The sequence below is a fragment of the Episyrphus balteatus genome, chromosome 3 (assembly GCF_945859705.1).
Source record: "Episyrphus balteatus chromosome 3, idEpiBalt1.1, whole genome shotgun sequence".
In the NCBI taxonomy this organism is placed as follows: Eukaryota; Metazoa; Arthropoda; class Insecta; order Diptera; family Syrphidae; genus Episyrphus; species Episyrphus balteatus.
The window spans coordinates 8683959-8710804 of NC_079136.1; the positions used below are offsets into that span (position 1 = coordinate 8683959).

The window sequence follows — 26846 nt, forward strand, 5'->3', positions numbered from 1 at the left end:
TACGGGTATTTGTATGGAAAAAATTCCAAACTGACACATCAACGTTCGGGTGTGGAATTTTTTTAATACAAATATCGTTGCCGCTACCCGTACCGCTACCGCGTACCCTCTGGTGTGGCCAAGCCTTCAAGTATACTTCCATTTGTTCAATGTAATAAAAAAAAAGATAAAAATGAGTTTATTGAACAAAAATGACATGGTAAACCGGTAAAAAAATGTCCTATTGAACAAAAAAGTTCTCTGTAACTTGAAAACTAAAAGAGATAGAATAAAATAGTTTGCGACTGCATACTTAACTCAATTTTGTAAAAAATGGCATTTAGAAAAAGATACACAAGTAACAATTTTTCTTGCATAGGTCCATTTTGTTCGATTCGACAAGCTATAGTTTGTATACGTTTAGTTTAAAGGTATAACTACAACGGCCACTTTTTGCAAAAAGGCAAAAAGTAAACATTTTCAAACTCATTTTGTGAAAGTTTTTCCGACCACATAATTAAAAATAATGATGCATAAAGCTTATTTTTTTGGTCTAAAAAACAATTTTTGTAGTTTTTACCAAAAACAAAAAAAAGTAATAAAAATGTTTACCTACTTTTGTAAATTTTTCACTTTTTCACTTTTTAGATCATTGTAGTTATACCTTAAGGCTTACTTACGCAAGTCAACCATTTTGGAAAAAAAGGAGGTCTCCGTGAGGCTATCTAGAAGTGTTTAGACGAAGCCTTGTAAATATAAGTTAAAGAAGACCTTTATAAGACCTGTTTGAACCGTTCTAAAGAAGCCTTGTATTTTCAAGTGACAGAAGGCTTTTATAAGACCTGTTCCAAGAGATTCTTGTAAGTATGCAATGTTTTAATCTCGTAACTATGCAATGTTTTTCATCTATAAGTATGCAAAGTTTTTGTAACGCATTAGAAAAAAACATTGCATTTTAATGTGAGGTTTTAATTATCTCCCTTTTTTCCACTCATCTTTAATATTTTAGCATAGTCTACTGGTAAGGTGCTGGCTTGGTATGCAAAGGTACGTGGGACCGATTCCTGGTCGGGCCATGTGAAAGTAATTATTATAACCTTATTATAACATCCTACGCAAGTAATCCGGTTTGTGCATTAATGGGGGTATTCGATGCAAATGGTCTTGTATCGTTGCAAAAATGCATTTTCCTACACTTTAGTTTAGTTTTCGAAATTTTAAGTATTCGAAAATTTGTGGTAGACCCGTATTGGACAGCCCTAAAATTTTCTGGTATGTCAGATCCCCAATTTCTGTTAAGTGTGAACAGGAAGTTAAAAGCTGAAAAACAAACACGCTTTGCCGTCGATTTTGACAACTGCGAAAAGTTCAACTATAGGAAATCTGTGTATCCTCACACAATGACGCTTTTCTTACGTACGCTTTTTTTTGACAAACGTAAGGAAACGTAAGAAAGCGAGCAAAAGTTCAACCAGACTGAACTTTTGCTCGCTTTCTGACATTTAACAGACATAGTTACAGTCACCCACATTATTATTGCGCCAAATGTGAATAAAAAAAAAAAAAATTATTGCAAAACTATGTGTGTTTTTTAATTTCTCTATATAGATTTTGCACAAAAAAACGACATCGTTTGAGTTTGACTGAATTTTATTGTTAAAAACAATATATTTTGATTGGTTTTGTTTTTATAACTATAGGATTAAAGAATAAACAAATTTCTATGAATTTTTTAAACACATTAATATCCTTTTTCATTTTTCCACAATTAAATCAAGATAAAGACTTGGCCCAATAATTTTGTGAGTGACTCTGTTTTTTTTATTTGACAGCAGATTTTATGTTGCAATCAGCTGTTCAAAGTCAAAGTGACAGAAGCGCGCTTTGAGGATTTCTCAACGTAACGCAACGAAGCGACGCCCTAAAGCGTGATTGTGTTTCAGCTTTAATTCATTTCTTATCTGTTCCGATTCAAGTATGTTTCCGCTGTCAAATGGAAATGAAACGTGAAACTGTCAGAAAAAAATCGCATGACATATGACATGTTTACATATCGGGCTCCAGCTAGACAAAAATTCGCACTGCACTTCCACTAGCTTTTGCTTTTGAAAAAGAAACTTTAATAAAGTTTGATCGTCCTAAAAGCTAGTCATTTCCTAATAATTTGAAACTAAAATAAAATGTCCAACATAGTCCAATACATAATAGTTCGCAGTGATTTAAAATCAGTTCTAAATTGGCCATTAGGAGCTATCATTGCTCAATGTTGTCATGCCACTGCAGCTATAATGCATTTAAATCAAGAAGATTCCGACACTATAGCATACCTCAAGGATCTTGACAATATGCATAAAGTTGTCCTCGAAGTATATCAATTTAAGAAACCTTCTAAAATATATGATAAATCTAACAAAAATCCTTTATAATTTTTAGATCAAAGATGAAGATAGCATAAAAGCTTTGAGTGAAAAGCTGAAAGAAAACGATATCAATCATAAACTATGGATTGAACAGCCAGAAAATATTCCAACCTGCATTGCTGTGAAACCATATCCAAAAGAAAATGTACACAAATATTTAAAAGGACTGAAACTAATGAAATAATTGATTGATTTATGCTGGGTCCTGTCTGTCTTGACTTTATACTCACTTTATTTTTAAATTAAAACCAATTTTCTAACGAAAATACTTCTTTTTTGTTTTATCTTTCAGATCTTTTTAATCTAGCAAGTTCAAGTTGATCTCGCTGACTTGAAAGTGAGCTCATTTTTTGAATTCTAGCCCTCCTTAACAAATCCAATCTAGTTCCCTCTATTTCTCTGTAATACACTGCCTGTCAATAGAATAGGTTCACCCTACAAACGATAAAGAATTGAATTGAGCACTTAAAAAAACCGAAGGAAAACCCTTTTTAATGATTTATATTCAAGGATATCCCTTTTTCTGACTTATTTATAAAAAAAAAACTGACTCAAAACTATTTGCTTCTTAGTGGTTTCACCATGAAACCACCTATTAATTAATTTTTATTATTTGTTGAAATAATCAAAACTTTAAAATTTACGCATGAGCTATATGCATAATGAGTACTCCGACCAACAAAAAATTTAATATCTTCATAAAAGTCTTTATATCTTTATAAAAGTTAAAGAGCGCCGCAAAAGAATGCGAATACTGCGTCGAAATACCCGAAGAAAGATTTAGGGTATTATATCGTTTACAAAAAATTTAATATCTTTATAAAAGTTAATATTTAGGTAAAAATTGTAGTATTTGTGAGGGTTTTCTTAATTTTTCGAGTAGCCTTAATCTTAGAACTACAAAATTTAACAACGGTAACACTGAAAGAGAATGATTATAATGGTTTTGCAATCTCAGGAATATGTAAAAATATTTTTAATAAGAAAATTTGCTTTTCCAATCTAAATACTAGTTTAATAAGCCTTTTTGGTAAAACACATTTCGCGCAAATTTTAAACGATTTAGTAAATTGCTAAAGCTATTAAGTAAGTAACTAACTTACAAATCAGTCCCTTTTTTGGCTTAGTAACTTACTAAAATGGCTTTAGCAATTTACTTTTGTGCTAGGTATTGGTTTTTACAGGCATTTTTATTTTTTCGTTATTTTTACTAGAAAATGGTATTCAACTTTTGTACTCTCAGCTCAAAAGCTTCCTAATACCATGTTTAAACTAAATTATTTTTTCGTTTTGGCGTGGAATCCGAAAATATTAAAACTTTTTCTCGAGATTTTTGTAATTTTTTAGTGAAAAAAAAACGTTTTTTGTTCCCGGAGAACAAAGGGTTAAAACAATCAGCTTTATTGTGATTTACAACTATCAATCGATAGTTAATAAATACTGAACTTTGGGATTTTTAAACCTAGTTTATAGGAAAATTGGTCGACTTTTTAATGGAATTTTGTAATTAGATTTTATTTCTCTGTTTTAAAAACTTTTCTTAATTAAGTAATAAGATATCGAAATTTAATTTTTATCAGCTATAGATTGATAGTTGCAAATCGCAATAAGGCTAGGTAAATTAATTCAATTTATTGCAATGCTCCCAAAATAGATCTTTTTTCATCGGTAAATAGAATAAGTTCACTTGTCTTATTTGGGAAAATGAGACGTTGAAAAGCAAACCTTTTAATAATTAACAACTATCTCAAAAACTCATTAGGTTTTGGGTAGTAAAACTTTTTTATGTAATTTTAGTTTACTTTCTTCATCCTTCTTTTATTAGAATTTTTATTACATTTTATTCGAAAATTATTATCTACACTCATAGAATCCACGTACAAGACATTTCCGACAAGTTAAAGGTCCGAAGAGTAGAAAGACTATTACAAAAGTTTTACAGTAAAACTGTTCTGAATGTGTGAATGCTTCTTTTAAAAGGGCCTGAATAAATCACTAAACTTTGAAAAAGTCATTTTGAGAGTGAGCTTGCATGAGTTTGCAGTATAACCATTATATAGTAAATGAGAAGAAAAGGTTTAAACCTTCAATGATACACAAATTTTATTTAATTCTTCCGAAAGAACACACACGCTGCAAACTTTTTTTTAACAACTCATGTGACACTTTTCGAAATTCACCCTATTTTTGATTCTTTGAAGTTTAAAGTTTAACCGGAGTCTCCTATTGGATTTGCATAAAATCTAGGTTTGGGGACTTCTCATCAATCACTCTACCATTCAAAGACTCTAATTGCAGGAGAAGATTTAAATGAAGAATCGAATACCAAAAAAGGATAGTGCGCTTTTCTTTTAACTTGTAGGCTCTTTTCCCCTCGTACCATATTTTTATTATAGTTTTTTTCGTATATTTCTTTATTACTTATGCTGCTTATTAATTTAAAGTGGGTGAATCTATTCTATTCGATCAAAATAATCCTTTTTTTAAAAAAACATTCAAAAACAGGATATACATTTATCGTTACAATATATAGTTTTTCAACCACATCTTTCTGATTTAGGTATAAGGTGAACCTATTTTATTGACTGGCAGTGTATCACGCAATAGCAAATTGTTTCCCATTTATCGCTTCTGGAAAAGATAGGGTTTCTGTAACTTGATGCGATAACTCGGCGGCGAGTTAACTGTCATGTTGACATTCCTAAAAAAGAATAGTGTTGTAGCACACAGGAGTCTTTTGATTTTCTTAAAGAATTTTGGTCTTTTTTTCAAAAAAATATAAGAAATGCACGGAATATTGATAGTATTGGCTATGCAAGAGCAAGAGCGCCGCAAAAGAATGCGAATATTGCGCCGAAGGTTTCGGGACGCAACAAATCCCTTCGAAATACCCGAAGAAAGATTTAGGGTATTATATCGTTTAAGTAGGGACGTCGCAAATTTGCTTATGGAAGAAATGCGTCCCTACATGTCACGAGATCAAGTAAGAACCTTTATCCCAATCCCTATACGTCTGTGTGCTGCATTGCACTTCTATGCCACTGGTTCATATAATATTGGACAAGAATTTTCGGCAATAATAAGCCCAACAATGGCATGTCGAATGGTCATGGAAGTCTCTGAAGTGCTGGGAATTAAATTGTCTGCCAAATGGATAAAGTTTCCTCGAATTGAGGAATATGATGAAATCAAAGAGAGGCAAGAGTTTCCTTTTCTCACAATATGCTGTTTTTTAAAAGAAATTAATTTGAATCTTTAGATTTTCTGAAGAAACAGGATTCCCTGGAGTGATTGCGGTTATTGACTGCACCCATGTTCGCATTCAGAAGCCAAACAATGATGGTGCACATTGCTACCTCAACAGCAAAGGATATTATTCAAAAAATATCCAATTGGTTGTTAAATACTTTCCCGCCATACTGCATTCAAAATAATTAAAAAAAAAAAACTTTCTTACAGATTTGTGATTATGACTTGAAAATCTTTGGAGTTTTTGCAAGATTTGGGGGTTCCACGGAAGATGATTATATATGGGAAGTGTCTCAAGCTTATAAGACACTTAAAGAGCGTTATGAAGCGTGTAAATCCACAGAGAATAACTCTTGGCTAGTTGGTAATAATGTCATCTTACAAGTTTGAAGAAATTTTAATCTTTCATTTAAATATAGGTGACTCTGCCTATCCACTGAGTCCTTGGTTGATAACACCATATCATCCTTCATCGACACATGATGAACAAAGATTTAATGAAATACATGAACGGGTACTAGATTGTTCGAAGAGGTTAAGTGGGACATTAAAATCGGTATTTCGTTGCTTAAAAGTAGGCTTGAAAGTGACGCCACAAGCTTCAGGGCAAATAATTAATGCATGCTGTGCACTTCATAATTTTCGACTTGAACATGGAATCACACATGATGTTCCAATACAAATAGATATTGATGAAAATGATGATGAAATTTTTGATGATGAAGAAAGTTGTCTAAATCAGTTACGTGTGGCAATGTTAACTCGTGATCGAATCAAGACAGAGCTTTGTTCATAAATAAGTCATTCTAAATAAAAACTTAACTTTGTTTCCGAATAATATTTTAATTAAAGAAAATTACAAAAAATAAATTTGAGTTCTCGAATCCTAAATAAGAAGACTGACACAGTCTAGACAGATCTTCAAGCTTCAAGCACCAAGGCTTATATGATGTTAGCACACAAAAAGATTAGAGATAGCACACTAGAGATATCCGTTAGATGATAGTAGATGGAGAATCTAAGTGAGGAAGACGACTAAAGTGTGTTACGATTATTTCCTCTGGTAAGTAATGAGTGAAAGTAGAAGATCCAACGCGGGATTAATCGAATAAGAATAGCAAGTAAATTGAACTAAGAGCGTTGTCACCAATTATGTGAACGGTTTAGCGTTTTCGTTTGGTTGTCCGTATGAATAAGACATTGTAAACATCGTTTTTGAGTATACCCCAAGATCAGTTTACCTAACTGTGATTTGTGTAACCACATCATTTATTTTGAGTTAAGTATCCTTTATATCTCACCGAAGTGTGCATTTGGCAAACGCTTATTTCATAATCATGAAAGATTGTTGACAGCACAGTTTCAATTTTTCTATTTATAACCCAATACCAATTTTGAAAATTTATATACCTAAATATTTTAACTTAATTGGTTACTGTGACGTATGCGTAACATTTTTTTTTACAAATTGGTGAAATTATGTATAGTTTGAATGTGATTAACTAATATAACAAATTTCAAATATGTATCTCAGCTAAAAACAGGAGCCACAACTATTAAAAAGGTCAATGGAACTGGAAGTTTCGTAAAATAGTTGCAGCAGTGAGAATATCCGAAGGACGGGTTCGAATAATCTTGAGCAGAGAAATAGCCATGACAATTATAAGCTCTATGAAAGCTGGGTGTCGCATTTATTTTAAGGTGATAAAAAAAACAAGTTCGCGAAAGTATTTCAAATCAATGTTAAGATGTGATTGATTTTGAATAGCGATCTGTAATCATAAACGAGACATGGACCCACCACAACAGTCGAATCGGTGGTGGATGGAAGCCTGTGGTTTCGCTCCAAAAAAGGCAAAGCCGATAGTCTCTGCCATTGCCGGAAAGGTAATGGTTAGAGATTTTTGGGATACAAAAGGAATTCTGCTTGTCGATTACCTTGGTAAGGGTAGAACACTTACAGGACTCTATCACTCCAACTATCTTGATCAGCTGGACTCCAAAATTCATGAGAAGAGGCCTAGTTTGAAGAAGAAAAAATCACACTCCAACAGTTTACGAAATATTTTCCTGGTCTTGAAAGCGATTTGGGTGCAATGAAGAAATCAAAAAGAGGGCCGTAAATGAATAATTAGACCCTCACTTCGGGGAATGAATTTTACATTTGTGTAAATCAGACATAAGTCATTGAGATTTTTCGATTACAGGTGTTTTTTTTTAGTTGATTTCCAGTGGGCAGAATTGCGTATAAAATACGTTTTAAATCATCGTTATTATTATTAAATTGTTAGAATTTTTCAACGTCAAAATTTATTAGGATTTTTTTTAATTTTACGGGAAAAGAATAAAAAGTTCTGATTCTGCCACATCATAGTTTTCAGGTTGCTATAGATATCTCATTTTTGTTCCAATAAAATTAATTAAACAATAAAATATTTTATTTAAAAAAACATCTTTATTAAAATTGTTTTTCTTGATTTGTTTAATATTATTTCTATAAATACAAAATACTTAATAAACTTAAACGGTACGTACATGATTTTCTCTTTATTTATTTGTTTTTTTTTTTTTTCAACATATTTATTATTAAATTTATAATAGGTATTTTAGAATGTTAATATTTATATTTCATTGGCATAGCCCGTTTTAATCACTATAATAATAATTCTCTTACAAAAAAACGACATGAAATACCATATTATTTGTATTGTAAAATTTTAATTTAAAACAAAAAATAAAATAAAAATATTAATAAGAAAAAAATAAAATTATTAATTATATGTAAACTACATGACTCGATTGGAAGAAAGCTGTCCTGCACTTTGTTCAAATGGTATTAGGTACTTGTAAAAAAATATCTATTTTCTCTAATTTTATGTATTAATTTTGTATTTTTATCTAAATAGTATTTTTTGATTTTTTTAATGAATTTAGTTCCTCGATTAGCCAGTCTTGTAAGTTTCCCTGAAAATTTTTTATTTTTGAAAAAAAAGAAGTAGTATTTTATTAGTTTTTATCAATTTTTTGTGTTTATTGTCTTTGGTGCAAAACAAATTCCCAGAAAGCCATACAAAATACCCAGCTACCAACTGTTTTAGAATTTATAATATTGTTAATTAGCACTTAGTACCTAGAAATTAAATTATTTAAGTTACATATTTTGTTTAGTGTTTTTTTTGTTTTAAAAAAAGAAATAGAATTAAGAAAAAAATCAAGGGATACAAATAGATGAAGAATTCATTTGCTAAAAAACTTTATATTTCATAGCTAAGAAGGAGGTTTTTCAAGATATTGGTAATTATGTTGGAGTTTTTATTTATTTTTTTTTTTAAACTTTAGTAATGGGTTTTTAACACTTTTTATTGGAAAAGAATAGAAGCAGCTTTCCTAAAACTTGGGGGTTTGAAGGATATGAAACAGAAGTAAGAAAATCGGTCTTGAAGCTTTAACTCTTGTAAGCAAGGAAATTTTTCGAAAAGAACGAGGGGCGACATGTATGCTAATCTGTCATCAATGAAGCGCTTCATGAAACAAGCTCTGATTTATAAACTGGAATTCCTTAGGAAGTTCATGCTAGTGTATGTCAATTTATTCTTATCATCAAAAAAGCTATGTGGAATGAGCACTAATACTGCTCTGAATGGTTTTTTATCTTTACTGAAGTGCCCCAAGGTTGAATTCTGAGGCCTTTACTATTTGCATTGTTTATTGATGGTACAAAAATGGTGTTATACAACAACTTCTTTTTGCTACAGCTCCAAATAAAGTACTATAATTGTACTGATGGATCTGAGGCTCTAAAAAACAATGTTTGAAGAACTTCAGAGCTCGGGTTAAATCTTCCAAAATCCACAACAGAGGATTTATTGTGCGTAGTTTTAATTATTTTGATTCTTTCACCCAATACTGCATTATAGAACCACATGATTTCAAAGGTTTTTTTTTTTTAAACAAACAGATAAATCATTGTATTAAATAAAACTCTGAGCTTGTTAAAAGTAAGGTTATGAATGCATTGGCTTTTGATTCTTTCAATATTTCCAAGACCATAATTTGATCCGATAATTTCATTAAAATTTTTTACTATCTGTATCTCCTCTAATTTATGACAAAAGTGAGTGAAAATTGTGTGTGTTATTTAGCCAAACAAAAAAATCTACAAAACAGAACAAAACTAATAATAAAAGCAGGATTAATTGTGTGGTGTGTGTGTTTTGTTTTAGTCCGAATTATTGTGCATGTTGTCTTGATAATCATCATATTCTTCTTCCCCTTCGCCAGTTTCTTCTTCATCTTCTTCTTGTTCATAATCGCTAGCATTGTTCTCTGGCGCTGTCACATCCGGCAGGTAATCTTTATGGATGGGGGTAGATATGGCTGGCTCCTGTGTGTGTTTGTTATATTTTTGTTTTGTTGTTTTGTTTTTGAAGGATTAACAATTTGTTTGTTAGTGCAACTAGATTAAGCTGAGTGTTGTATAGCAATAAAAATATTCATGCAAACTATATGTGTGTAAGTATACCACACGACTTATCTTATAAAACCGTCATAAAAGTTTCAAAGATAAGTCTTTGTTAAAAAAACAAATATTTCACCCAACACCATTTCAAAAGAAAAAGCAAAATTACCTTTGGCGGTCTCCAACCACAACCTGGTAGTGGCAAACCATCTGATCCAAGCGGACATGGTGCATCTAACCCTGGAACACCCTGTTCGCCTTTGTCACCGCGATCACCCTTTCTTCCTCGTTTACCCGGCGGTCCTGGATCTCCTCTTGAACCTTTCTCGCCTCGTGGTCCCTCCTGCCCAGGTATTCCATCGGTTCCCTTAAATTGAACAAAATTTAATTTGGGAAGATAAGATTGCTTGGGAGCTAATTATATTTACTGGAAGACCAGGATCTCCACGTTCACCCTTTTGACCAGTTTCACCTTGAGCACCCTATTTTAAAAAAAATATGAAAATAAATTCATTCAAAACCAATATGATGAAAGAAAGATTGTTGTATTAGTACCTTCATTCCATCTAGTCCAGGTGGACCCTGTAATTTTAGAGAGAGAGTGAGTTTTAGTAAGTGCGCCAAACAATTCAGTGTAAGAAGTTTGTTCATACTTTAAGAAGTATTGAGTAAATCAAATTTGTTAGTAGTTTATTATTTACATACGTGATTTAAAAATAATAATTGTTTTCACCGAATATGCTAAAGTTGATTGAAATGCATTTAAAAAAGAAATATGTATTTTAATTTATTTTGTTGGGCGCCATTTACATAATCTTGCAATGAAATGAGTAATTATGCTATACACAGTATTTTATGTTTTGAGGTACTCAAATAAAAAGTTATTCTTTAAATACATAATATAATATTTTTTTTATTAAAAATTTATCGTTTTAGGATTTTCGAAAAAAAATTATATTACGTTTTTTAAAATCACCTTTCCACTTACAAAGCATATCTTAGTAAATGAAGAAATAAATTAATATTTTGTTCGAATATGCTTGTAATCTTTTTCTTTCTAGAGATTTGAATTAACTCAACTGAAACTCAGGCTATTTAAATACGAAACAGTCCCGGAAAATTTCTTAAAAAAAAAAAAAATAAGTAGGTATATAAAAATTTGCCAAAATTTAGTCTTTAAACTTGATCAAGCTCTGTATTGAGATATATTAAAAAAAAGTGTTTTATTTACTTATAAGGCAACGTATTAGCTTTAACTTTTTAAATTTCCGAATTGAGTTTTTGAGACTTAGTTCAGTTCTATCAGATCGCTACGAGCGATCAAGAAAATTAAAGCGTTGAAAATATAGGATTCTCGCATAAAAATCTTATACGCTAAATTTGATTGAGAGAATTTTTACAGAATTTGTTTATTATTTGATATTCTAAGAAAAAACATCAACTTATTTTTATTTAATAGCTTTAATTTTAAAAATTATGATTATTTTTAGAAATTCGTAAAGTTTGTAATAAAAGCAAAATGGACAAAAATTGATTCAAAAAGTTTTGCCAATTTTTTTCGAACGGCACCGTAAGTATAACGCCACTAATCCTGAAATAATCAGAATTTTATAGAAATCGGAGAATCGAAAAGAAAGTAGGAAGGTTTTGTGAATGCAATCCTTTAGTTTATATCTGCCAAAACCGACAAAAAAGGAAATGTTAGCAAGTCTATATTTGAAATTTGACAGGTCAAACTGTCTCTAGCCACCTCAAAAAGTAGGTACACCCGTTAAAATTTTGTGAAAAAAAACTGTATAAAAAACATTGTATTTTGGAGAAATTTGAAGACGTTTTGAAATTAAATACACTTTTAATACTTTTTGAGCCTTTTTTTAACTCGCAAAGTAAAAAAAAATGAGAAAGTAATAATTGATTTAGCTTTGAAATGTATAAAGCATTTAAGTTTGAATGTTATTTTGTTTTTCGAGATATCGGACATTTTTCTTAGGAGGACCATTTCAGGCCACCTTCCCCTACTTATTTTTTTTTACATTATTTGTTTGTATAAAAATGTCTTATCTGAGAGAAAGCTGACTTTAAAGTCAGATTTAAGAAAGAAGTTTGTCTCTCTTGGTCGAAAAGATATTTGTCCCCTAATAAAAAAGGGGCTAGGACTCAGAATTTAAAAAAAATCAATTTGTTTTGCATTTTCTCAAAATTATGTAGGTAATGTATTGAAAATATTGAATCAAGTTTTTTAAACGCTTAAGTAAACTGCTAAAGCCATTTTAGTAACTTACTAAAAATCAGTCTAATTTATACGGAAACAATGATATTTTTTGTTGTTTATATTCTGTAAAGTATGTAGTATTAAAAATCTTTAAATACAAAATATACCTTATTTTTTGTAATAGTTAATTAAAATTCATAAATTTTCTCCTGATATCGGCACATTTATTCTTGAATATTCTCTTCTTTACCAATTTTTATAAAACATTTCTTATGCTCTAAAACTTTATTATTTTTTTTTTCATTTGAATTATAGGATTGGATGTCTATTGTTTTTTTTTTTTTTTATTTTTAATACATTTTGTAGCTTGACTTAATTTTTTTTTTAGCTCATAGAGTACATTCTTTTTTTAATTCACAAACACACATTAGCTTCATGATACGCTTTCTTTTATAATATACTTTTATTGTTTTCAAAAAAACTAGTATGAAAACACATATATTTAAACAAAAAACAAATGATTTTCGTTTTTTTTTTTTGTTTATATAAAAAATGAAATAATGATATTTTAGTAATATTATTTATTTTTAATTTTTAATAACGTCACTAATATTTATTGTTTTTATTTTTAATTATATACAAATATTGTTTGATAAAATAAAAAATTATAACAAACAATTAAACGCATTTATTTATGTATATTTTTTCATGTATATAATTTTTATATTTATAAAAAAATTATTATAATATTTTTTAATACTCTCTGCGGAAATGCAAATTTTTGTTTTTTAATATTATTAATTTTGTTTTTATTTATAATAATGATAAAAAGAGTTAGTAAATTTAAATGTTTTAATTTTTTAATTTTACAATTTTATGTTACAAAAATACTTTTTAATTTTTTCTGTTTTTTTTTTTGTTAGCTCACTTATAAGGAAATTTATTTTTTGTTGTTGTTGTAATTGATCTCAAGTTAAAGGTTAAAGGTTAGTAATTGAATTTAGTATATTTTTGTTATCTAAATCGATAAAAAGTATAAGTAATTAAATTTTTTTTAATGTATATAGAGATTTTTTTTTGAAAAGTAACACATTGTATTCAATTGAAATAGGACTTTTTTTTCGATTCGATAAATTTAATTGAATGGTTGATAATGATGGAAAGGGGGGAATATTTTAAATTTAGTATATTTTTTATGATATGAAACCAATAAGAAGTATATATTTATATTTCATACGCATGTAAATATTTCTTTTGTTTTTTTTTTTTCAATAGTTTTTTTGTTTTGTTTTTTAGTTTAACCTAGCTAATTATGCAATCGATCAATGGAAGAGTTTATTCCAATTTGTAGAAAAATTGTACTACAATTAAATTTATTTATTATGTATTTTTTTTGTTTTTATATTTTTTTTTAAAAGCTTTTGTATAATCAATTACACAAAGCGTATGGACGGTACAAAAACTGCTTCCATGAAACAAATGCTATTTTATAAATTTTTAACTTTTTTTTTTTGTTAAAATTTATATATATTTTATTTTTAATTTTTAAATTATATCCATTACGGAAAAAAATAAAAACAAAAATATATTAGGGCAGGCAAAATAAAAAAAAATGTTAGCTTTTTGTAGAAAATAGAGGGAAAAAACATAAATTGCGCCTAAAAATATACTTTTTTGTTGTGTTGTAAATTCTGTAATGCGATATGTGGATTGTTTGTTGAACTTTAATTCAGATTGGATTTTAGTTATTAAACTTTTTTTTTTTATTGATTTGAGTAAGGTAGTTAGGAATTGAATATAAATATTAGGGTATTATAAGGAATAAGGTTAAGTGAGAAAGCGATATATAATTTATTTTTATTATATGCTTTTTTATATTTTATAAAAAAAATATGGGATAAAATGTGAGTGAGTGGGTTAATTTTAAAAAATGTATATGAATAATTATTTGCAATGGACGAAATGTATTTAATTTTTTTTTGTATTAAATAGAAATTTGTTCTTAATTTTTTTTTTTTACAATTTCGGCTTTTAATATTTATATTTTTAAATTTACAACAATTATTTATTTATATAGTTGGGTATTGAAGATACATTTATAATAGAGGGGAGAATTAAAAGCGTGCATTTGAATGAAATATTATTTACAACCATGAAAAACTAAAAAAAGTTTTCAAACTGAAAAAAGATTTTATTTGGAAAAATATAAAAAAAAAAACAATTTTAAATTATTCATTTTGGCGGGAAACTTTGCTGAGATTTTTTTTTTTTTTTTTAAATATTTTTTTTTTTTTTTTCATTTATAGCAACAACAAATACAACTTGTGTGTGTGTGCAGTAGAATGGAGTATGGAGTATATAGTAGCAGTCCATAAACATTTTTTTGCCGGATTTTTTTTTATTTTTATTTTTTATTTTGTTTTTATTTTTGTCAGCGTAAAGTGTTTGGTTAATAAGCCCACACCTGTTAGAAAATATAAAAATTACACTGATTAGTTACGAACACGACAGAGTGAATAATTGAGTTAAGAGAGTAGACTAAAAGATAGTTTTTGATGGAAGATACATCCCTTTAACTAAAAAAAGCAACAAGAAAAGAAGAACTAAATAAAAAAAATTCTAACTTACCGGATGTCCAGGTTTTCCAGCAGGACCAAATGATCCAGAATCACCACGCATTCCCATTGGACCCTAATTAAATTCATCAAATCGATAAATAATAATCAATGTCGTTTATATTGTTCATCAAAAAAATATATAAAAAAAAAAGAAGAAAACATATCAAAAGAGATATGATATATAATATAATTAACTTACAGGTAAACCCATTGGACCTTGATCGCCTTTCAGTCCTTTCTCGCCCTAAAGCGTTAAGATGATGGATATGTTGTCAGAATATAAGATACTTTTTTTTTTTTTTTTCTTTCAATATGTTTATAAATTGATTTTGTTACCTGATCTCCTTTGCGTCCATCTAAGCCACGTTCTCCTGATGGACCTGGATGACCTGGAGGGCCTATTGGACCTGGTGGTCCAGGGGGTCCATACAGCTATTATTTTAAGGAGGAGAAAAATAATATAATTTTGATTATGTTAATGAGAGGAATTTTTATGAGAAATTAAAAATTTTAGTTCTCAATTGGGTGATTCATAAAGAAGAATTGATGAAGATAATAATTACATAGGTATGGACATTCTTTTTATATACTTATTGTACGGGTATCTTTTACTTTTTTAATCAAATTGCCATAATTGCCAGATCCCATTTAGTAGCGTGAATCTTAAGCATTAAACTGAGGACAGAAGTATTTGGGAAACACAATTTTCCGCATCTGAAAAAATTATGTATTTCGACTTAAGGGAAATAGTGTATGGGGTACCACAAGGCAGTTTCCTAGGTCCAACTTTTTAACTTCTCTTTACACGGGATATTAGTTCTCAAATAGAAAATAGCTACTTTTGCGTTTTTCGAATCGAAAATCGAATTGCAGAATGCTCTAAAAAATAAAAATGTTTTTGTTGATAGGTACTACTGAAGTTCTATTTGAAAATGAGGCAAAATATCATTTTATAAATACTATAACGAAACGAAAATCTTCAAAAGGATCTTGAAATCCCCATGGTTAAAAAAAAAAACAAAATTTTGCGCAGACCGCAGAAGCATTAAAACGATTAGTCGAACATTCCAATAAGACAATAGTAGAAATTGTTGATGAAAGGAATGTAGTGAACCGTTTAAAAAGGATTTAACTTTTCTATTTAGTGCTGTAAACCGTTTGAAAATCATGCATCTATTATTAACTTTCAACGGAAAGTCACCTACAAAAAGTATCTTCTTCTTCGAGAAAGATAAATTGCTAGATAATTTCCATCTGAAATAGGTGAAACGAGGAGTAGGTACCACACTTCTATGAGCACGGGTTTTCTGCGGTTGTTCCGAGTAAAAATCCAACTCCGTAGAAGAAAAAAAATCTAAAAGCATCTCAACTTCATTTTGTTAAATCACACTACGGAGGGTAAGTTGACCAAAGTAGGAAAGTTATTTTATTTTAAATTTAACTTCAGATCTGTATATCACTGATATTTTGGTGGATCCTACCATTCTTTATGTTCTTTTTATTGGACAAGAATTATTTCTAATGCACGATAACGCTCGATTTCACACTGTCCCACAGTGTGTCGAGCCCATACAAAAGTTTATCATAAATACTTGCAGCTAAGTTTTTGGAGTTTTAATATCTTTTTTTGTGTTTTTATGGCAGGAATAGAAAAAAAAATTACAAATTAAACAACCTATTACTTTTTTTTTTAGTATAATTTATGAAATTAACATTTATTGAAGAAGCCACTTGTGAGTAAATTTAATTTTTTTTTATATATAAACAAAAATATACTCTTCTTAAGGTTTTTGGTATGCTGAACTAGAATCCGAAGTCAGAAAAATTCAATCATATCACGTTTTTTTAATATTCCCGTTAGAAAATCTGAAATGGCGTTTTTTTAACAGTTTTTGAGGTTATGTTCTTGAACGTGGTGATTTATTTTAAATAAATTTGTGACAGTTTCTTAAAGAACTAAATGTTTTCTTTTAAAGCCCGTTTAAATCTTTTCAATATCTTTTTTTCTACTTCAAGAAAACTTAAGTTGAAGTCAACTTGTTTTGTTTATCTTCTCTATACAAAAAAATCGTGTGTATATTTGCGTTTCATAGCCAATCTCGAATAGTTTTTTGTCAATCGCTTTCAAATTTTGAAATAACGTTTTATTTGCATTTTCGTAACTTCTTATATCGGTGAGGTTGGTGAATACGATATAATACACAGTAGAGCGTGGCCGGGTCAAGTTATTATATTAAAAATTTAGTATGCAGAAAAATATAATTTTTTTCTCGTTGGAAACAATATGTAAAATATTTGTAATTACATAAACAGCTTTTTGTTACTTGTGTATGGTTAAAAATTATTAAAAACATCGATGTTTTTATTTTTGTAATCCCCTTGAAGCTGTTTCTCAAAAATGAATTATTTTAAGTACTTGACTCGTAGCACATAAATGTGAATATCTCTGGAAATCGCAAACAGGAGCAGACCAAACTTTGCCAATATTAAGTATAGACGTAAGGCAAAATAATATATAAAAATTATCGATACGATTTTCAATGTTTTTTTTTAAATTAAGTTTAAAAATTAATTTTTTTTTTGGCTATTTATCAAAGAAATTTTACTAACTCATATATAATTTTTTAAATTTAAATTTTGTTTGTTATACGTTTTACAGCAACACTCAAATAAACACTCAAATAAAAAAAAATGATTTATCATAAGGGGACGACACACTGTGTGTCCGGGGGAATACCGAATTCCTTAGAGAAATTGGTTATGCAAAGATGGACTCAGATTCTAACGTGATTTCGTGGAACGTCGTCGAGGTCCTTCTTCTTCTACTTTTACTTCTTATTTTTCTTCTTCTTCTTTTTCGCGATTGGGTTGCATCGTCTTATGCTATTGTCTTTTAACCTAGGTTTTAGGGATTTCTTCAAGGCGGTATTTTTGACATGAAGACTTCCTCGAATTTTTTTGCTTTCCTTTTAGTTAAGGAAAATTATTTTATTTTTTTGCCATTTCGTTCATCTTCATGGTTGATGTCGTTATCACAATATGCTTTACTGTTGATCATACATATATCTAAGGTATTTGAACTTTTCAAACTTGGGAAGCACTGTTCCAATCAAGTAAATTTCCGAATAGCACCGTATCGGTACAAAAATGGAAATCATTGATATTCTTTCTTTTTAAAGCTAATGCGGTATCCACATCCTTTTAAAACATTCACCCATACCCTAATAGATTTTCACTTATGAAAGATTTTAAAATATTTTTGATGCTTGAAAGATTATCGACCTTTGGCATCCACTCCACACTTACCTTTGCAAAAGCTATGTTCCAATATTTGAGTTTCGTGCCAGTGGCGTATCCAGAAAAAAATTTGGAGGGGGCTGGAAAATTTTTCATACATTTTTTTAAGGGTAAATGTACGAAAAAATTGTCTCTCTTTTTTATTCATTTTTAATGGAGAGTGAAGTGCTGCGGTACTGAAAGTTGTATAGTAGCATTTCACTGCTCTCGGCAGCTTCGTACTACTGTCTCCTCCTTTCACATCCAAAGTCGTGTTTCATCAAAGTTCTTGTATCCCAAACATTTTACACAAGCAGCAAGCAGTTGAGTCATACTTCTTAATAAAACACTTTATTTCGTTCTAAATTCAAAACAGTTTACAGATTTATTCATATCACGTCTAGTTTTTGAGCTATACTCATCACTGTTTTCGGTATAAACGCCCATGTTCCGCTATTCCACCGAAAGTGAATTGAAATCACTTTCCAATTTCACGTGAAATGAAAAAATATCATATTCTTCATTTCGATCGATTTCGAAAATTTTGAAATTGCTCCTAACTGGAGGATCATCCATTTTATTTTGTTTCTAAAGTGAAATTATTGCTGCTCTTCATTTTAATAAAAAAAGCAGAGTTTAAAAGAAAAAATAAGAAGACACATTTTTCGTGACAAATCAAATAACAAATATGTAAGTGGGCGATATTATTGCAAATTTTAAAAGAAAAATTAATTAGGTAAAGTATAAAGCGAATGAGGTTGCAAACACATGGTGCAATTCTCCCTTATAGAATTGTACACTGCAAACACAGGCAGTGATGAATTATTATTTCATGCCTCATGTGTTTTGTTTATTTTGTATTAAATTAACACAAAAAAAAAACATTAAAAAATAGTAAAAATATAAGCTTTCATAGTATTTTGGCCAAAAGTTCAGAATAAATGAAAAAGGCACCAAATTCACGAACAGAAACAAAGTGAATTGAATTCGATCAGAAAATCTAAATGAGTGAAATAATGCAGACACCTCATTGCACATTAGGCAAAAAGTGAAATGCAGAACATGTGAAATCTCAAAAACTAATTTTCAATGAAATTTTTTTCGTAAAATATTGCTTTTTCCATCCAAATCAGTAGCACAAACTGCAATGTGCTTAAAGAAACCACTAGTAATGTTGACCACTAAGATTTTGAGATATTAAAAATTTCTATTTCCAATATCATTGGTAAAAAATATTATTTTTAAAAAGAGAGTAATTATGCATAAGACGATAAAATACGTCATTTTGAGATTTCATAAGAAATTTTACATCAAAACACTAAAAAAATGATCTGAAGAATTCCGAGTTGGACTTAAATCCGAAAAAAAAAAATTAACCCAACTCTCAACGTCAGCTACAGTTCTTACTCAAACAAATACAAACAGCCGTTTCAGAATTTGGAGGGGGCTCGACCATCTGAGCTGCCTCTTAATCTCTAATATTTACGAGCAAGCTTCAGTGAATCATGCATATTATGATGAAATCAGCTAAATAATAACATGATCTTGAATGCTTGGGCGGGCTTGAGCCCCCTGAGCCCCCCCCCCAATACGCCACTGTTTCGTGCCTCATCTAGGTTTATTTTAACTTGAGATACAAATATTAGAATAGAATTTCGAAGCTCCTCTGGTGATTTGTGTTTTGGTAACTCAATTGCATCTCTCCTCGTGCCACGTTTTTTTTTTTAATTCGTTCGCTTTTTACGTATGCAAAAGCTCTTCTAGTACCGATTTTCAATCAAAGAACATAATCTTTTTTTTTTTTAATTACTCCTTGAAATTTTTATGTTTGATGACTGACCTGGCAACCCTTTCTCCTTATTTTGACTACTGGTAGTTGGAATTTCTATTACCTATCAAATAAGAGTATACATTCTATTTTCGGCTCTTGCTTTTGAAATAATATTTAGTATCATCTTCAGTGACTACAACATCAAGTCTTTTTGTCATTTATGAACCCAAACCAAAAATCCTAAAATTGAAATACCTAATACTAACATCTCCAAAACCAAAATCCCTTGTATTCAAACTACCCAATTTGAACATTTAACATAATTTCTTAGAGTGCTTCTCAGAATATGATGAAGCAGCATAATAATTGTATACTTTAGAGTTAAGAAATCATAATTCTACCACTCTAAGGAATTCAACATAAAATTCTCCTCTTTCTGAATTTTATAAAATCTTTTTATTAAGTAATTCACTCATAATAAAAGATAATTAAAAGAAAAACTTACATATTCAATTGTTGGCGTGTGAGGTGCATCAGCCATACCATCATCTTGTCGTCTTCGCATTTTTCTGTACTTCTAAGATAAGAGGCAGTTAAGTTTTCACGAATAAATTATAAAAAAAAAAAAACTCATTTTATACTCACTGAATCACCCCGATCTCCTTTGTCACCTTTCACACCAGGATAACCAGGTGGTCCAGGCAGTCCAGGAGGACCCATCAAACCAGGTGGCCCAATATCACCTCGATCTCCCTTCTCACCAGGTGGTCCTTGATAGCCAGGCAGTCCGGGAGGACCCTCAATACCTGGTTCTCCGGGTAAACCATCTAGACCGCGAGGTCCCAACGAACCCGGTTCACCAGGCTCACCAGGATCACCCTTCAGACCATCACGTCCTTCGCGGCCATCTTTTCCTGGATTACCAGGTGGCCCGGGTGGGCCACGTAACAACGTTACCGGAGGGTCATCATAGTCCTCATCCTTACCTCCTGGTCCAAATATCTGTAAGACAATGTGCAATCAGAATTCAGTGCATTCAAAATCCCCCTCCCCCATCCAAATACCCTCTTCGTTAATTCTCTTACAAAAGCAAATATGTAACACACACAAGAAAACTACCCTTCTGTCATAATCCACACCAACAACTACCAACACAAACCCAATCTACGGTGTGGTGCGAAACAGATCAAGTTTGCCGGAGAATTGTTTAGCTGCAGCATCCACAAAAACCCCAAAGCTTATGTGTACTCTCGTGTTGTTGCTTGTGCTGCTGTTGCAGAGGGTGCTTGCAATTGTGCATGTGTGTGTGTAACTGTGTTTGTGTGTGTGTGTAAGTAAGTGTGTGTGTGCTCTACTAAACATCAAAGCTAGGTGGAGTGCTCAACTCTCAAAACCCCCGAACATAAAAAGAACAAAAAATTGCAACACCAGGATACAACAAAGTACAAGAAAATGGAAAAAAAAATCTAAGCATAAGTGTACTTACAGCGTGACTCAGAAAATGTGTTAAGTAATACTTCAGTCCGGAAACAAAATAATAAAATAAAAAAAAAGGATACAGAAAATATGGAAGCACATCCAGGAACACAATAAAAAAAAAATAAAAAACAAAAAAATTGCAACAGAAGAGTCTTATGTATAAAAAGAAACCATTGTAAACTTAAAAAATTAGGCGATATATAGTGTTATAAGAAGTAATACAAAAAGGACTTTGTTAAAATCGATGTCGATGTCGAAACGGAGAACAAGCGCAAGGACGATGATGGTGATGATGACGACAAAAAGGACACCATCTGTCACCGGATTTGCAAAATAAACATATCGACACATGAACGCACACATATTTCACACATTTTCTCTTCCTCTCTCTCTTCTTCGATTCACTTCCTGTAATGCTTTGATTAAAATTAAGTCCAGAACAAATATAAAATTTGGCCCTGGGCTGGCTGACTGTGTTTCAAAGCGACATTATACAAAAGGGGTCAACATAGTGCATTTTCGGTAGATATTCAATTGTGCAGGAGTGAATTTAGGTTGACGAGGGGCCTGAGCTATGGAAGGTTCAAACTGTTATTATTAGTTTACTTTTTTACTTGGATTCTAAAAATTCTTGAGAAGAATCAAAATAATTATCTATTAATGTAACGTTGGGCGCCATTTTTAAAACTATTTTACTTTTTGTTTGTTTCATTCAGTCTAGGTTGGGGTGGACTTTTTCTATTTCAACTTCTTTTTTATCTCTATACCTACAGACCTAACAGATACATTGTGAACACTTTTCAATTGTATTCCAAATTGGGCGCCACTTCCATACATACATATATTATTCTAAGATTCAAAAGTAATACATATTGGAATAGCTCCACACCTACAATATTAAGGGGCCTTGATAAGTTTTATTGTCTTTCCAATTTAATCCTTCGAAGATTCATTTATTTTATTAAAATAAATCAATTTTATCTTGCGTTGGGCGCCATTTTGAGACTATATGTTTTTGGGCGCCACTTTGTATGTATTAAAGAAGGAATGGAATATTATATTGGGCGCCACTATTCAATTTTTTCAAAATTTTTTTAGAGTAGAGGGAAAATGTACGAAAAAAATTGTTTCTCTGTTTTATCCATCTTTGATCGAAAGTGAAGAGCTGTGGTGCGGTACTGAAAGTGGTAAAGTAGCATTTTACTGCTACTACTCGACAGCTTCGTACTCTGTCTCCTCCTTTCATAATAAAAGTAGTGTTTTTTCAAAGTTGTTATCCTGCAAACATTTCTTTCACGTGAAATGAAATATCATATTCTTCATTTCGATCGATTTCGAAAACTTCAAAATTGCTTCAAACTGTCAAAACTGAAGGATCATTCATTTTTATTTTGTTTCTAAAGTGAAATTACTACTGCTTTGGACATGGATGCAATTTTATCCGCAATTTTAATGGAAAAAGCAGAATTTAAAAGAAAAATGAAGAAGACACATTTTATGAGACAAATCAAATATGTAAGTGAAATGCAAAACATGGGCAGTATTATTGTAAATTTTAAAACAAAAATGAATTAGTGTAAAGGGAATGAGGTTGCTAACACAGAAGGAGTGAGCAATTCCCGAAGGTACCTGGAGAATTGCGCACTGCAAACACAGAGGCAGTGATGAATTATAATATTTCATGCCATGAGGCATTATGTATTTTGTATTAAATCAACAACAAACTATACAAAACAATAAAAATATAAGTTTTGATAATATTTTGTCCAAAAATTGCAAATTTATTGAAAAGGCACTAAATTCAAAGTAAACTGAATTCGATGAGAAAATCTAAATGAGTGAAAAAATGCAAAACACCTAATTTCACTTTCGGCAAGTTAAATGCAGAATGTGAAAGTCTCAAATATTAATTTTCAATGAAGTTCTTGTTGATGTTTAATCCAAAATACATATTATTTTTTCGTAATATGTTGCTTTTTTAATCCAAATCAAAAGCGCAAAATGGAATTTGCTAAGAGAAACCATTAGTTATGTTGGCCACTAAGATTTTGAGATATGAAAAATGTCTATTTCTAATATCTTAAAAAGATGGCGTTTTGAGATTGCATTGTGCATAAGAAGTTTTGCAAAATTTAACGGTGATTTAATTCGACGTCAAAATACCAAAAAAAATGATCTGAAGAATTCCAAATCGAACTAAAATCCGAAAAAAAATTACGCCAACCCTCAACGTCAGCTGAGGCTCTTACTCAAACAAACATAAACATCCGTTTCAGATTTTGGAGGGGGCTCGAGCATCTAAGCTGCCTCTAAATCTTTAAATTATTCCTTACTTCGTGACCTTTGTTGAATTAAATATTTAAGACCTCAAGCCCACATAGGATTAAATATCTAAATCTTTAAGATTTACGAAAAAGTTTCAGTAAATCATATTCATTATGATGAAATCAGCTAAATAATAACATGATCTTGAAGGGCTTGAGCCCCCTTAACCCCCTCCCCCCCTCAATACGCCACTGTAAATAGGCACCGAATCATGTGACAACCATGTTTGCCACGCCATGTCGATCCTTTACTTTTATTCTAAGACAAAAGTTAGTGCTGGCAGGATCGACTTTTTTGTGCGATTTTGTTTAAAGATGTTTTTTTATAAGGTGGATTTCCCAAGTTTTTTTTATTTTGCTTTTAAATATAAAGGTATTAACTTTATTTAAATCATATTTTTTTCAATTAAGTAAATTTTGTATGTAATTTTTATTATTTCAAAGTGTTTTTTTTAACGAAAGTTTAAAAACAAAAATTAAGATAAAAGTAATATAGTAGCCCTTTGTACCTAAAAACTTAGTAGGTACTACATAATTTTCGCATTATTTTTTTTTCCTATCAGATAAGGAAATAAAAAGTCCAGCCAACTTCCGCCATTTTGTTTTATGATGTTTTATGCATGGGTTAGTGGGTTATAAATTTACTTATTTTCGCTTGCGATACTTAATGGCTCCGAAATCTTAGCATCCCATAATTAAAATTTTGGCATTTATTGAATGGTCAACAAAGGTGAACTAGTGTAATATTTTAGTCAGCTACAAATTTGTTTTAATTATTTTGTCTGCGTTCTAACTTCAGCTCACTGGGGCGTATAAGTAATTTTTTATTATTGAAATATGTATCTTATTGGTTAATACAAATAAAAAAAAATTATAAAATATGGTAAGTAATTTTTGTATTTATTAATTAAACTTCTTAAGAACTTTTTTCATTTAAGACACGAAATCGTTTCACCATTTTCATCAGCGTATAATACAAATGAGAAACATTATTTTCTTTTGGAGTTTATTTTGTTTGTTTAAGTATATCAATAGGTAACAGAATAGGCTAATTTGATAATTGTTAATGATGTGACATTTTGTAAATGGCGGCGTAGTTCAGGATGATCGCAAAGACGCAAAATCCTGTGCTCCCACCGGGCGACCAACTAACTCCTACAGTTTTTAACCGATTGGACTGAAATTTTGTGTGGAGCTTAACAATATTTTAAAATATTAAAATTTAACGATTGTATGGTCTTTTTTTTCGTCGAATTTTGTTTTTGGAATGAAATATTGTTAAGCTCCACACAAAATGTCAGCCCAATCGGTTAAAAACTGTAGGAGTTAGTTGGTCGCCCGATAGGAGCACAGGAAACAATGAAAAGAAACTCCGAACTGATGCGAAATTCGGCCTTTGGTGGTATAGCGCTCCAGAAGTTTATAATTTACAAAGTTGTATCTGGGCTTATAGTACATTCAACGGTCACTAAAAACTTTCTTCTGCGTAGATATAATGTACATAACAGCAAATCAAATGTTTACATAATATTTAAAGAAAATTGCATACTCTTAGGATACATAGAAAGTTTGAAATGATATAATTTCTAAACGGTGAGTGGCACCAGAAAACAGCAACTCAGCAATAACCTTGTGCTGTGCACTATGGTTTTTGGTCTAAAACCTAAGACTTTTTACCGAAACCAAAAAGCACGAACACACAAAATTCCAAAAATCCAAATTCCGGAATCCCGAAAATCAGAAATCCCAAAACCCAAAATCCCGAAATTTAAGAATGTTGGGTTTTCAGAATTCTGGGTTTTCGGGATTATAGATTTTCGTGATTCTGATATTTTGGGATTATAGATTTTCGTGATTCTAGGTTTTCTGGATTAGAAATTTCGAGGTTGTATCAGTCTCCCAGGGAAGTCAAATGTTTTTCAAAATGGGCAAGAAAATGTTGGAATAGTTGAAATGCGATCTTAAAATATCTTAAAATTTATCAAATCGAAAAACGTATTAGAATATAAGAATTAATAAACACTTATAACGACCAATACAATAAAATTTAGAATTATGCGATCGCTGAACTCGTGTTCGCAGATGGATCTTAATGGTCGAAAAATAGAAGGTGTTGTTTTGCAAGCGGCCAAACCACTTAGTGGAAACCTTTCAGGGGCTTCTCTGATGCCTCTTTCCTTAAGAACGATTAAACAAACTTTCCTATTTAGGTGTCATTAAACGATACTGCCCTTCCAGGTAAACTTTCCATATAAATTTTAAAGTTTTTTATTTTTGTAAACAAATCAAATTCAATAACGAAAACAAAAAAAAAAGTAAAAAAATATACCCTCAGGAATCCATTAGTCCATTGCCTATTATTGTTGCCTCATGAATAATCCGGCCTTGTTTTTTTTTATAACCATTTCTTGTCTTTGGCCAACGACACTCCTCGTATATACTACCTTCTGACGATGACGACGAATGACGACGACTATGATGACGATGGAGTAAAGTGCAAATATTTGAGAATTTGCACGCTGAAGGATACTCCATAGCTCCTTGTCCTGTCCATGCATTTTCCACTCTTGGCTGCTGCTGATCGAATAAGGTTAAGTACTGTTTGCCAACACCCTCAGTGAGTGAGTGTATAGAAGAGAGAGTAAGCCCCTGAGCTGTATGCGAGTCTAAGAGTCATGTACACGAGTACACGCAAGATGTATATTCCTCCTCCCCCCTTTCCCCTTACCTAATTTTTTTTTTATACTTTGCTCTTTGTTTGTTACCTGGCAAATAATATCCTGTAGGTATAAACCATTCTCACAAGGAATGACGGAGAGACTTCTAAGACAGGAGAAAAAAAACAGCAATAAAAACAATTCTTTTTCCAAAGCTTTAACTAATTGTCGCTGAAAGCTAAAATTCATAGAACAGAAATAAAGAACACACATTTTCACAACGACAACGACGACGGACGACCAATATGGCAACGGATGGTGGTTTTTTTTTGCAAAATATACGACTTGGAATGTGTGGTACTTCTGCCAGGATTAGAGAAAAGTCTGCTTAAGAATCAGAAA

The 26846-nt window shown here is 30.7% G+C and overlaps 2 protein-coding genes and 1 long non-coding RNA gene across 12 annotated transcripts in view; 2 read left to right on the plus strand and 1 right to left on the minus strand.

Annotated features, from left to right (window-relative positions):
- The first annotated feature begins 2045 nt into the window (after positions 1–2045).
- LOC129915828 (putative peptidyl-tRNA hydrolase PTRHD1) lies at positions 2046–2665 on the plus strand. The gene is made up of 2 exons (XM_055995520.1): positions 2046–2345; positions 2413–2665. The coding sequence occupies exons 1-2, from the start codon at positions 2160–2162 to the stop codon at positions 2581–2583; spliced, it is 357 nt and encodes a 118-aa protein (XP_055851495.1). The 5' UTR covers positions 2046–2159; the 3' UTR covers positions 2584–2665.
- Positions 2666–5662: 2997 nt separating this feature from the next.
- Positions 5663–6152, plus strand: LOC129916602 (uncharacterized). Its single transcript, XR_008772510.1, has 3 exons — positions 5663–5794; positions 5859–6012; positions 6068–6152. It is a non-coding gene; the product is annotated as an uncharacterized LOC129916602 (long non-coding RNA).
- Positions 6153–8083: 1931 nt separating this feature from the next.
- The window catches only part of LOC129916359 (collagen alpha chain CG42342), a 221264-nt gene continuing 202501 nt past the window's right edge, over positions 8084–26846 (minus strand). For 6 of the 10 annotated variants that reach the window (XM_055996237.1, XM_055996239.1, XM_055996235.1 and 3 more), the window contains 9 exons: positions 20630–20986; positions 20490–20561; positions 15274–15369; positions 15137–15181; positions 14948–15010; positions 10663–10689; positions 10536–10589; positions 10277–10474; positions 8952–10032 (listed from right to left, as the gene is read on the minus strand). In XM_055996237.1, the coding sequence (XP_055852212.1) occupies positions 9868–10032; positions 10277–10474; positions 10536–10589; positions 10663–10689; positions 14948–15010; positions 15137–15181; positions 15274–15369; positions 20490–20561; positions 20630–20986 (1077 nt within the window). In that variant the 3' untranslated portion in view covers positions 8952–9867. Of the gene's footprint in view, positions 8613–8951; positions 10033–10276; positions 10475–10535; positions 10590–10662; positions 10690–14348; positions 14784–14947; positions 15011–15136; positions 15182–15273; positions 15370–20489; positions 20562–20629; positions 20987–26846 lie in introns of those variants that run through there. The other 4 variants (XM_055996245.1, XM_055996242.1, XM_055996236.1 and 1 more) reach the window with 4 other exon arrangements.